This window comes from Diadema setosum, chromosome 8 (assembly GCF_964275005.1).
Source record: "Diadema setosum chromosome 8, eeDiaSeto1, whole genome shotgun sequence".
NCBI lineage: Eukaryota > Metazoa > Echinodermata > Echinoidea > Diadematoida > Diadematidae > Diadema > Diadema setosum.
This window is the reverse complement of record NC_092692.1, coordinates 27,899,455-27,913,765: the sequence shown is the minus strand read 5'-3', so window position 1 is coordinate 27,913,765 and position 14,311 is coordinate 27,899,455. Positions and strand designations below refer to the sequence as shown.

Genomic DNA, 14,311 nt, shown 5'->3' with positions numbered 1-14,311 from the left:
GTAATTTTGGATAATAATTCACAGTTGAAGTTAGTGATCTGATCCATGTAACATGTCAACTGAGTTTTTGGTGGAAGGGTAATTTTGGATAATACTCTTCTTCTTCAGTAAAATTATCCCGGTTTTTTTTTTTTTTCCTTTTTTTTTTTTTTTTTTTTTTTTTTTTTGGTCAAGTACTGTACATCGATAATGAACAAGAAAACTGCTGAGTCATTGTACCTTCCTTCAATTCTCGTGTGTTCTATAGATGTTCCGGCGAGCAAAAATTTCTAAACCTTCAAGCCCCAGTTCACATGACAATACAATCACGATACGAGTGCTGAAATTCCTCATATTTGATCTGAAGTATTTGTGCAAACAAAATGAACACACACAGCTATCACACGGGCTTTGTATATAGGGTAAAGTGCATGTTTGATGTCGTATGATTGTTTCCCTACGTTGACCACGTAAGAAGAAAAAAATCAAATGCAAAACTCGAAAGACAAACTATGAATCACCGCAGAAATAGCACGCTGCTGTTGATTTTCATTTAGTGATAAATCTTTATTCTAATACAAGCATCACAAGGGTTTATACCAAGTATCATGCTTTCATGCTAAAGGCTTGAACTTAAACTTTATTCTGTTAAGTTGAAAAAAATATAACTTTTTTTACAATAACAAAGTGAAGACTGTGAACGAGTATATAAACACGTATTACATAACATGTGATAACTATAAATGAAACATGAAAACTGCAAAACACCAGCGGTCTTGTCAGGGCAAACAAAAAGGTGAAAAGGGTGAAACAAAGGTGAAACAGTATTGTTTCAGGATCACAACAAACCAAAGCTATAGTTATGTATTTTTATATTGAAAATGACTTGAAAAAAGAAATAATGCCATACTTGTTTACATCAGTTTCTTTCATTTAACCCCTGATTTTTGGTTAGAGTTTGGATAGCTGCATTCACCACTTAATTTGCTATTCTTCTTTCTTGTCTTTCATAAATTGTCTGTCGATAACCGATAATTATACCCCCGCCAAACGAAGTTTGAAGGGGGTATATAGGAATCAGCGGGCGGTCGGTCGGGCCGTCGGTCCGTTGCAAATCTTGCGTCGCGAACTACTTCCTCAGTTTTCAACCGATTCCCATAAAACTTGGCACAGATGTGTGCCTTGGGTTGTAGATGTGCAAGACTTATTTTTTGACAGTACCAAAAGTACGTTGCCATGGTAATGGCATATTATGGGCAAAAATGGGTACAAATCTTGCGTCGCGAACTCCTCCCACAGTTTTTGATCAATTTTTATGAAATTAGGTACAGATGTTCATCTCAATATGTTAATGTGCAAGACACATATTTCCGCAGTGGCAAAAAGTGCGTTGCCATGGTAACGGCATGTTATTGGTAAAATATAGGGCAAAATGCTTCATGGCAAAACTGCTTCATCAGTGTTCTTCCAATTCTCATGGAATTCATATTGAATGTTTGTCTTAGGATATAGGTCAGCATGACACATTTCTTGACAGTGACAAAAAGTATGTTGCCATGGTAACAGCTCACATATTTTGAGCCAAAATGATGGAAATTTTGTGTTGCAAACTACTTCCTCAGTTTTTGCCCAATTTCCATGAAACTTGGTACAGATGTGTGCCTTTGGTTGTAGATGTGCAAGACGCAATTTTCGACAGTACCCGAAAGTACGTTGCCATGGTAACGGCATATTAATGGTAGAAGATCAAGGAAAGATCTTGCGGATTTAACTACTTCCTCAGTTTTTTGATCAAAGCTTATGAAATGTGGCACACACCTTGATCTTGGTGGGAAGATGTGGAAGACATATTTTTCGGACGTGTCGGAAGCTGCGTTGCCATGGTAACGGCATATAAATGGCAGAAGATCAAGGAAAGATCTTGCGGATTGAACTACTTCCTCTGTATTCGACTGAAGCTCATGAAATGTGGCACACACATTGGTTTTGGTGGGAAGATGTGCAAGACATATTTTTTGGACGTGTCGGAAGCTGCGTTGCCATGGTAACGGCATATTAATGGCGGAAGATCAAGGAAAGATCTTGTGGATTGAACTACTTCCTCAGTTTTTGACAAAAGCTTATGAAATGTGGCACACACAATAGTCTTGGTGGGAAGATGTGCAAGACATATTTTTCGACAGTACCCGAAAGTACGTTGCCATGGTAACGGCATATTAATGGTAGAAGATCAAGGAAAGATCTTGCGGATTTAACTACTTCCTCAGTTTTTTGATCAAAGCTTATGAAATGTGGCACACACCTTGATCTTGGTGGGAAGATGTGGAAGACATATTTTTTGGACGTGTCGGAAGCTGCGTTGCCATGGTAACGGCATTTAAATGGCAGAAGATCAAGGAAAGATCATTCCTTGGGTAAGACTGTCGTCACGGGGCGGGGGTATTAATCACCTTCAGTTATATTTCTAGTTTGGGCAGTTTACAATCATTCAATTTGTGAATCAAAACTCTCTTGTTCGTTAAATACAAATCATTTCATATAAAAGAATATTGCTTTTTTTTTTAGAAAAAAACACACGAATCAGTGTGCGCACGTAAATTTCAAACATAAATGCATCCTAAAACTTTCTTTTTGATTATCAATTATTTCATCATTTGATCCTGACTGAGCTTCTCAACGCAAGTAATCCGTAATTTGATGGGTATTTGCTTAAATACGATGTGACCGCGAGGGTTATCTAGAATTACCGAATGGCATATACTGTGGTGTTTGTATTGCTTTTTTTTTGTCGTAAATTCAGGGATGATTTATTAGCTTGAATCCAGCTATTTTCACTACTTTAACATTGACAGTATTAAGAGGTATTTTCGACGAATAATGTAATAAGTCAAAAGTTTAGTTGAGTTGAGTTGAGTGTGCTATGTCATTAAAGTATAACAAAGAAAATGAGGGGTCTTACGAATAAGGATCCGTGTGGTCCACCATATGAAATGTATAGGGAGACTAACACGACTTCAAACATACATAATGCTGCCTGCCCGACAGGCAAATGCTGAACCACGCAAAGGCCGGCTCACGTATACCGTCTGATTCAGTTTGTAAAGAATTTCATGGTCGATTGTGTCGAAGGCCTTTTAGAAGTCTAGAAGAAAACCCACGGTGTGTCTATGATTATCCATATATAGCAGAAACATTCTTCTTCTTTTTTCCCCAATGAAATATGGTATTGCACATGGGGTTGAATGATTCTGACGAAATTAAATTGTGTTTTAAGAAATATATTTTGGTTTTGGATAAAATTGGCTGTTCTTTCATAATCTTTAATCAAGTATCTTATACAATGTACATAAAGATAAAAATGAAGGTGAAGGCCTATAATCAGAGAAAAGTAAAGCATGCATTTTATTGAAAATCGGTACTACCTTTATAGCCATTTTCCCTTTTAACGGTTTGTGCCAGTATATTTATTGGTACACTGAAAATATGAACTTAAGGATAAATTGTTTGAGGAGCAACAGCTTTCAATAAATTATTTGAGATATTATCAAAACCAAACCTACTTTTATTTCGCTAAAGCTTTTTTTCATACTTTTTTCATACTCATTCATGGGGGGTCACCAGTACAGATTCAGCAAAGGGATCATACACACAGACAAACACAAATTAATGTAAAATGGCTTTGAAGGGACGCAATTTCTTAATCTTCATCAGGACCTACATTCACAAAACAATCATTAAATTCCTCTGCTCTAACTTCACTATCTTTTTCAATTCTGATTTATTTTTTTTTTCTAAAATTTTCATTTCTATATGCTCTGATAATTTCCTTTTTTAAGAACATCATAACTTTCCACGTTCCTTTCATCTTTTCGTGACAATTCTGAGATTGCCTTATGAGATATTATTTTTTTTTTTATAAAGCAAACATGTCATAAAATATCATTATATTCATTGAAATCACTAGGGTCCTTTGTACACATGTGAAACAACTTCTCCCTTTTTTTTCTCACTTACACATTTTAATACAGACTTACTTAACCATGGCTGCCTAGGATCAAATTTCCCATAATTTGATGTCTTCAGAGTACTAAACTTTAGTTTAGCTATTAAAGATATATGTAATAAACTAAATATAAAACAAAATTAAAGTTGTTCTGCCTATTCGTCAAATCTTTATCTAGTTTCAACATAGAGTTACAAATTCAAATAAAAAGGTTGCCTTATGTGCGAAAAATGTTGTCAATAAAGCCCCTATAAACACTTACTTATGGTTTATTTAACCAATCACTTTAAACATACCTGATGCATGATTTAGATTTCCTTTAAAATTAAACAACTGATATAAAGTTTCCTTTTTGGTTTGTTTCATTTTAACACATCCTAACCAGTTATACTGCTGACAAATTTGACCTTTGACATTTGTCCTTGAGACTTGTACATCTAGACATTTTTACTTGGCAAATCATGAAAACGGATACTGTGATGCCATCACAATACTTATCAAAAGCAGCATTTCAATTTTGTTTCATTTTTCGTTAATCCGAAAGTGAAAAAGGGTTCGGTAATCTGAACATTCGTGGCGTTATTCCGAAGGATCGTTAATCCGAAAAAGAAATAGGGTTCGCTATTCCGAAGGCTCGTTTATCCGAGAATGAAATAGGGTTCGTTATTTCGAAGGTTCGTTAATCCGAAAATGAAATAGGGTTCGTTATTCCGAAGGTTCGTTGATCCGAAATAAAATAGGGTCCGTAACGAACCTTCGGAATAATGAGCTTTGTTTCATTTTCAGATTAACGACCCTTCGAAATAACGAACCTAATTTCATTTTCGGATTAATGAACCTTCGGAATAACAAACCTTATCACATTTTCGTATTAACGAACCTTCGGAATAACGAATCTTCGGAATAACGAACCTTCGGAATAACGAACCTTCGGAATAACGAACCTTCGGAATAACGAACTGTAACAGAGTATGTATAATTATGTGGACTCATGTCAGACATTCAGGTAATATAAGTGAGGATGAAATACGTAATCACTGACTATGAGTCTGGGATTACAAAAACCACAAATAATCACTAAAAACACAAATTTTAACGAACAAAGGGATACATCAAGTTTATAGGCGTAATTAATGAATACTTGATCTTTCTCACTTGTTTATACACTGTTCGAATTTGACGCATATGGAAATTTATGTATTCTCTCCCTCCCTAATCCTATCTCCCTCTCCTTCTCTCTCTCTCTCTCTCTCTCTCTCTCTCTCTATATATATATATATATATATATATATATATATATATATATCTCTTTGTCTCACTGTCTCTCTCTTTGTCTACATATATAATTAAACATACGGTGTGTGATTTCTTGTCTCTACATGTGTTATCGGACAGAGGAGAAAATACAGTATTTACGCATTTCCCCAAAGTGATTATGTTTACATTGTCAAATATTCCATGATTGGAAGTCTTGGAAATACTTCTCTATCGCTTTCCACATCCATTCAAGTTGTACATTACAAATTACAAAAGTATAATCAGTTTCGTGTGAGGTTTCTGTGCAAAAAAAAAAAAAAAAAAGTGCATAATTTCCGTCTTCACAATACATGTGTAGAGATATTCTACCCTTAACGGATGAGGCTGGATTTTAGGAAATACGTTTATAACACGTTCTATGATACTTTCACCGTGTTTAGAATGCTTCAAACGAGTTAAAAGTAATCAATGCCATTAGAAGGAATGAATGCAATAAGAAATAGAAGTGTTTTATTCGAATCGAGTTGAATTGAAATGAATTTACTTCATTTCCACCAACAAAATACCTTTTTTTTCTGTTCTTTCTATTTTTTTTTTTTTGGCCAGGTACACACAACAAAATGATATGCAAAAGACAAACAAAATACAGTGTTTTTCATGAACTGAAAATACCAGAAATGAAATAGCAAACTATATGTACAAAGCTATGATTACGACAGAAATGGAGGGGTCCACTACAAATCTTGGATTGTAAGTCTTGGACCCCTTGAAAAGAATTGTAGAACAAAATCGTAAAGTTTAGGTAAGGAACAAAAATAAAAGAATGTTTTTCAGGCTAATGTGCAGTGAAAATAAAAAAATAAGATGCAAGTGTATTTATGCTATCAATACGACGTGCATTTCATGTGCATATCATTACCTATATGGGGTTTCCATGACAGTTTATAAGAAGAGGCCAATGGCTAGAAGCAGATGTTTTCCTTGTAAAGCATGCAGCCGCTGTTCTGTCGTCTGTATAGAACGTGAACGGTTTAGCAGTTAATATAAAGGGGTGGGATAGTGTTGGTTGAGATGAGAATTCAGCTTTTAACCTTTTGTGAGATACTTGGAAACCACTTTATGAAATGTAAACAAGCTTACCATTCGAAAAAAAAATCCATAGTTTATTTGAGGAAACTTAGTTTTGAAATGGCTGAGATATTCCAAAACAATGTAAAAACAAAGCGATCCTAATAAAAGGTGGGTCCCACCTTTCATGGTTTAGTATCAGTCTGTTTGGATATCTATGCCATCTCAAAATCAATTTTCATCAAATAACCTTTGAATTCCTTTTAAAATGATATGCTCTTTCATATTTCATTGGAGGTTTCTCACTATCTCACAATAAAGAAGAAGTTGGAAACCCGAAATCCCACTTCCCACTCCCACTATGCCATCCCTTTAATAATTATATGTGTAGGCTTCTTGGTGTTTTAAGGAATTTGTATATGACAGAGCCTCATCCATGTCAAGCTTTGCTAATGATGGCCCCATGTATCGATTTCTCCATTGTAAACATACACGAATACAGTATGCCTTTGATAGGTGATTTTTTATGTATGTTATAAGGGACGATGTTGTTTCAAATACGAATTTGACAATTCCTGTATTGATTTTCATGTTTTACTCTCTCTCTCTCTCTCTCTTTGGCATACTCTGTATCAGTTTTTATTGATTCGTCATTGTAACTGGAGAAAGAAAATGAAGAAAGAAAACCAAACCAAACCAAAAATATATAGTGTAACATAACTGACCGCACCATTGAGCAAGCAGCAAAAAGTTAGCTGATGCTTACTGTCGGAATACATTCAACATGCTTGTAGAATAAGGTGTCGAACAGATTTGACGAAAATACTTCTAGGGATGACAAATATAAGGCAAGGATAACTGCAGTATCAGCTGTGCAGTATGAGAGCATTTTGCCATCCCTATTACACAGAAAAATATTGAATTCATATTTCGCATTGTGTCTCTTTACCCTTTCCATGAATTTAGTGTTCGTCGGCTGAGAAGAACCCCATAGTGTTGTACACTGTATGCAAAGTCCCTGACACAGAAGCGGGTAGAGGACGATAACGACGCGGCTCGACATACGTTCCTATACCGGTAAAGGATTTGCATTTCACCGATTCGTCGTTCATTACCCCTTGTATAATGCAACTTTTGATGGGATGCTCAGCTGAATTCACAATGACGAAATAGAGCTGGATACACAGGAAATTGACAGCATTCACACTTTAACATTTTTTTAGTTATATGCAACCATCACACAGATTTATACCACACCACAGCTTACGTCTCTATAACAGTTCGATTTCACACTAATAAACCTAAGTAAAGACGACGCTTTATATTGGACCGTTGTCTGAATCTCAGCAGCTTCTTGGATGAAGATGTAGCCAAGGAAATCTAGGTGTCATGCACGTTTTCAAATTCTCAATTATGTTTTCGATTCAGTTCTCGATTTCATTGTTTTTGGTTTAAAGGGATCGTATCGTTATGGTTGGGACCTAATTTCAGGTTTCTAACATTTTGGTGAGATAATGAGAAACCTCTCATGAAATATGAAAGAGCATGTAATTCCCTGAGGAATTCAACGTTTATTTGATAAAAAATGGTTTTGAAATGTCTGATCCAAAATATCCAAAACAGAGCGATTCAAATAAGTGTGGGACCCACACTTTATTACGGTCTCTTTGTTTTACTTTGTTTTTGGATGTTTCAGGCATTCCAAACCCGATTTTCATCAAATAAACTTTGAATTCCTCTTAAAATGGTATGCTCTGTACTATTTCATAAGTGCTTTCTGGGTATCTCACAAAAAAGTTAGAGCCCAATTTTCATCTCCACCAATACTGTACCATCCCTTTAATGTATACCAATTCCTTTCCAAAATGGCCTGCTACACTAGCTAAAAGTGAACATTCCGACACGCGATAACGCATAAGATAATAATCATCCTCTACTTCTGGTGCTTCTTCATCATCTCGTACCATCCAAGAGCCCCGGTCGCGCCGACCCCGTCGGCGTAGGTTTGCTTGATTACGCCCCATCCGTAGTCGCTGGTCCCGTAGCGAACCTTGTGCTCCGGATCGGTGAGGCAGTCGGCTATGACGGCGGCAACCTGATCCGAAGTCTGTCCGTGTGGAATGAGGTTCTCACTGACCAGCTTGAGGAATCCGGTCATCAGCTGTAATTGAGAATGATAATCATGATATGATCTCTGATCAATTCTTTGATTGTATCTTGATACGACATGAATAATCATTACTGCTTTTATAACCCAGTTGTTAGAGCTGTCAAGTTGGCGTTGCATTAACTTCTATACTGGAACGTGTCCGAATTTCAAGTAAACCACACTGTAAACAGCGTCTTCTTCGCTGAAGATGCTTCGCGTTCGTTTATTGTCCAAATCGCATTATTACACCATACTATCAACATTGATATAATGACAACTGTTAATCCGTCTGCAGCATGTGGTTTGTTCTCCTAATCTGTATTTGTGAAAATTTGATATGATATCCCCCAGTATTTTTTCTTGTCTTTTTGTTTTATATATGAAGGGGTCGGTGCAATATAGTGCTAATCCACACTTTTGTCAAAATTGAGTTGCATGCATTTTCCTGATCCTTACCCTTCACTTTAACCTCCGTGAAAATATCATATTTGAATTCAACCAATAAGATGGTAAAAAAATACTTGCATTCATGTTTTATTAATGTACAATGTATGGACTTTCCAAACATTCAATAGCGATTATCTCAAAATGACCCTTGTGTGGGTTAGCACTATATTGCACCGACCCCTTCATATGTTGTCCTACGTTGTATCCGTGCTCCTTATCCTGATCTGTACAATTTGTTCAATACATAACAAGCTTAACAAGCTTAACAAGCTTGTTTTTAAGTAGGTTTCATTATATTTCTTTAGTATTTATACTTAGATTCAAACTTTCATGGATTGGTCACGACGTTCTATATTTCTACAATGTTTTATTGTGCATCCTAGCCGGATGTTATCATATACTTTGTTATATTCGATATTGTCATTTAGAAAAATAGAAATAAATTGAAAGTGAAATGAAATGAAATGAAACCTACGAGAATATTAACGATGATAATAATGACAGTAATTGTGGAGGAAGAAGGAGAAGAAAATGCAGACTTAGTTTTTACCCCAAATTACTTCAATCTGAGTCATTATTTTGTTGTTGTTGTTGTTGTTGTTGTTTTAGATAGAGATCATTATAGTTGCCCCCAGTACCGCCGAGTTGTATTACTTAAAAGCACGTCTTCAACGCTGAGGGCGGTATGTAACCAAACTAGGGTATTCCCCTGATAAAGCTAACGATTTGGGGTTGCATTACCTGAGCGGACTTGGCATCTTTTACGTCTTTGGAGGCCGCGTCCACGGCTTCCTTATCAAATATATCGGAAGTACCAGTCTTGTTGGAAGACATGTTCTGCTGGAAACTGGTGGCCACGGCACCGGGGCAAACAGTGTTGATCCTGCGAATTTAACCGCCGGTTAGAACGGTCAGCGTGAAAGGACAATGATTTCAGAACTTTGGACGGGACAAGAAGGAAAGGGAAATTCTTCCCTGGCAAAGGAACGAAATAAGTGGGAAAAAGAAAAAAAAAACGACTCATTATACATCGTTATATTTTCATTCAGTTCGTAGGCCGTGGAAGAGCTGTTAGTGGCGCAGTATATTAAATCACGGATAATCATTCAAAAGGTCCGTGGTTTGATATTCCAAACATCAACGGTTGTACTCTCAGACAAGACTTTTCGTCGTCATTTGGCCACCACCTACGGAGAAGCTTTAAAGCCTCAAGTTTCGTTGCTGCTTGCTTTCAATGTTTCATCGTTTCCTGAGCCAGTGTAAGCGATCAAGTAATGTGGTAGTTCCCAATTATGGCCCTTGGCATAGTGCCATGAGTATCTTTTTAGGTAGAATAAGCGCTTTAGTGTCTCTCTATTGTTATTATCATTGTACGTGAAGATTGGTCGCCGATCAGTCTGCGACCCGTCTGTTACCTCAGAAATCTCTGGTTTTCACAGGTTGCAATATGTTTTTTTGAAAGTCGGTTATCAGCGGTCGGCGACCGGGCCGCTATCGGTTTTGGGCAGCTATATGTTTTCGATGCTGCATCGAAAAATTTTTGCCAACCGAGCGGGTCGGCAAAAGGTTGCTTTGGAAGTGAAAAGAGTCGGCAGGTCGCCGACTGGTGCCAAAACTCTTTTTTTTTTTTTTTTACTGGTTGTCAGCGATTTCTGGTCCCCAGCATGAAGATCGTTTTGTCGTCAACCAGTTGCTGACCAATTGCCGACTAGTTACCGACAAATTAAAGACCGATAGCCTTCAATAACTTTGTCCAGTGGCCGCCGACCAGAATACATGTTTAACAATTACTACTTAATCTTTTTTTTTTCTGGAGTGACTGCGTCCACGTACCGGGTATTGTAAGTGTTAGATGCAGTCCATATTCATCCACGCATCATTTCCCAACCACACAAAGCAATCCCTACAATGTTTACAAAATGCTTCACAAGCAAACACTCAAAACTGTGTTCTCAACTTTTCTGGGAAGGACCATGTTGACTACTCACTGACAGCTAGTAGTACTTCTGAGCAGTCCTACCTATTTGATATCCTGGACCAATGTTGCCGAACCTCAACGAAAAAAACAGCAACCAATAGGCCACCAGTTGCTAGTGGTCGTAATAAAATTGCCGACCATTTTCCAATCAATTGTCAACAATCTGTAAACGTTTCTGCGAGCAGTCACCTAATCATCATCATCAGGTTTGTTTGTTTGTTTGTTTGTGTGTGTGTGCGTTTTTGGTTTTTTTTTTTTTTTTGGGGGGGGGTTTCGCAAACCGTTTGCAAAGTGATTTTCAACGGGTCATAAAATGGTTTGAAAAACGGTCGGTAACAGGTCAATTTGGGGGTTTTGGTAGGCGGTTGGGTGCCGAAGGTCGCCAGAAACTTTTGGTTTCTGGAGGTCGGCGATCGGTCTTCGCTCATAGGCGTGTCAAGGCCCTAACTCTACAATTTGGTAGCTACTCACTTCACATTGAACATCCGCAGCTCTGGGTAGAGAGACTCAGTCAGGCCCTCCATGGCGAACTTCGTTGCACCGTAGACTGCATTGTATGGAACGCCTGTAGCAAGTGATGAGTTCGATAAGTTCAACAAGGATGCGGGAGTGTATATTTTTTTAGAAGTGAAAATGAAATCAAAATGTATCATAGCTCAATTTTGGTGTCGCATGTTATGAATATCAGTTTATGATATCCAGAAGGCTTATTTCTGTGATTTAGTGATATTTCTATATTTTTGCTTTTCAATTGAATTGAATTGAATTGAATTGAATTAAATCAAAATAAAGTTGATTGAATTGAATGCATTTCATTTCACTCATTAGGTAATACATGTTTTACCAGCATGTAAACAAGCGATTTGTAATAAGCAAACCAACAGAATAAAGTATTCTTTCTCGCGAATCAATAACAATAACAACGAAAAAACACAAAAGAACAGGAAATTTAGATGTAATGTTAAATCACGCTGATAGTCACGATGGAAATAAAGAGATTTTAGGACCCGAGGAGGTAAGGATTTATCTCGGGTTTTTTTTTTCAGTGGTATTAAAAGCATCAGCCAAATTTGTATTCTTTAATGTCCACAATCCTCACGTAGGCCTACGTTTGCGTGTCGAATCCGCCTGCTTTATTCGATTTAGTGCGTGTCCAAGAGAACGGTGTTTAAGAACAGAGTATACAGAATTGAGCGCAATGCAAAAGAACTCGAAGTGGATTACAAAATGTTACTATTCAAGAGTACAGTACGATATAATATATCGTACTGTAGCATATAACAAATTTTATCATATATTATATGATAAAATTTGTTATATGCTTCTCGACTTCTGCGGTCCGAGAAGGCAAAAAGCGAAGTAAGACCATCTTCTTGCTTTTTCGTGTCAGAGTAGTCGACAAAAGACGAGTTGTGAAATCTCGTCTTTTCGCCTTCGTGGTTTCGAGAGGTCGATTAGACGAGATATCACAAGTCACCTTTTTGCCTTCTCTCCCAAAATGTAGAGAAGTCGAGATTTTACATCTCGCCTTCTCAGACGCAAAACAGGTCGACAAGGGGAGCAATTTTTCGTGTTCTTGTGGCACGCACACGCTCTTAATCAAATTGCTTACCAATGATGCCACCGACACTGCTTATGTTGATGATGTGACCCGTCTCTCGCTTCTTCATGATGGGAATCACTTCCTGGGTCAAGCGGTAAGTCCCGAACATGTTCGTCTCCACCATCTGTCTCATGTCACTCATCGACATGTTTTCGAACAGCGAGAAGTGACCGAAGGCCGCGTTGTTAACTGTGCGGGATGATACCGTGTATACTCTCCATATACATGTTATTAAACAACATTTCATGTTACTCACTTAAGTTGTGCGTCAATTGAATGCATCGCTCCTAGCAAGAAGAGAGATAAATGGGACAGCCACTATATACGAAGGACGAAACGACATGATATGCACTCAGCACCAGCCATTTGCATGCTTTGTTGAACACTAAAGAGGGCGTGGTACAGGAACAGTGAAAAGAGATTTTTTTTTTTTTTATTTCATTTATATTTTACGACTATGAATTCCCGCAAAAGCACTTTTGGATATCTTTTACAATTTAGTTGATAACACAAACTGAGTACATATTTTATAAGAATCAGTAATCGAATGAAGGAAGTGGTTCCCGCATAAGTTTTATACGCACTTAGAACGTCGAAACGGTTTCCGTTTTCTTGCAGGATTCTCTGCACGACCTCGACGATCTGAGCCTCCTTGCAGATATCCAGTTCCAGAATGAAGAGGCTATCGTTGAGGGTGCTGCCTGCCTCCTTCTCAAGGGCTTCCTTCTTGGCGAGATTCCTCATGGTGGCGTAGACTTTGTAATTGCCATCCTTGGCCAGCCTGACGGCCGTGGCAAGGCCTATGCCAGAGGAGCAGCCGGTGATAAGAGTGACCTTCTTTCCAGAAGCCATGGTGTTAGGGTATCTGAATGAATATACATGTAATATTAAACGAACGGAAATGTAAGGAAGCATTATTCATACAGAGCATCAAAATCTGAAAGCTATTTCAGTCTTCCTCTTTGTAGAAGTGTAATAGGAAGCTTGCCGAAGAGAACTCCGTCCTCTTTATCAAGAGGGGAAAAATTGGCTTTGTATTAAACTAGTAGCATAGACTGAATGTAAGGTATACATCAAAAAGCTGAAATGGTATGTGGCAAAAAAAAAAAAAAAAAAAGAGTCCCACACACTTTCTGATGCGCGTTTCTGCAGAGGTAAAGGAATATATTCCCTCCTCCTCAAAAAAAGGGGGTTGTGGTGAAATTGGTAATACGTCATTGATTTTAAAGATTTTCTTTTAATGAAGGACGCAACGGTTAACAATGGTGGTATGAATCCATAACCTCTAATTTTCTCTTATATGTCGGTATACAAATCACATCGTCGAATTGCATAGGCCCAAGTCACATATAAACACGCATCCTCAAGGATTTACAAGATGATCCGGGGAGCTCTGGGATAGTTTCACCCTCGATGGAGCGTCGACGAGCGTTTATATTACTATGACACAGTATCAACACGGCAGCTACACGATAAGGCCGGAAGAGCGCTGCGTCTACACGGACCAACACGGCATCTACACGGATCAATACAGCATCTACACGGATCAACGCGGCAGCTACACAGCAGCCACAAGGACCATCCCGCATTGCTCTGCCAACAAGGTATTCCCCGGATGACGCCGGATGTTTTGGACCTCCACAAGTTGCCGTGTTGGCCTCCCGGATGTCCAAGGATGTCCAAGGTGTCAACAAGGATCTCCCCCCGGATCACCCCGGATCAGATCCAGGGTGGTCCGGCATGTCTATGACCCCGTTTACAGTGCAGGGCCGGGCCGAGCCACGGCCGAGCCGCGGCCGAGCCCGGCCTTAATTGCAGTACTGTGCC

General features: G+C 38.2%; 1 protein-coding gene across 1 annotated transcript; it reads right to left on the bottom strand.

Annotated features, from left to right (window-relative positions):
- Positions 1–8,240: 8,240 nt before the first annotated feature.
- Positions 8,241–13,336, bottom strand: LOC140231980 (retinol dehydrogenase 8-like). The gene is made up of 5 exons (XM_072312132.1): positions 13,069–13,336; positions 12,494–12,673; positions 11,353–11,446; positions 9,645–9,786; positions 8,241–8,468 (listed from the first exon to the last, which is right to left on the bottom strand). The coding sequence occupies exons 1-5, from the start codon at positions 13,334–13,336 to the stop codon at positions 8,241–8,243; spliced, it is 912 nt and encodes a 303-aa protein (XP_072168233.1).
- Between the last annotated feature and the right edge of the window lie 975 nt (positions 13,337–14,311).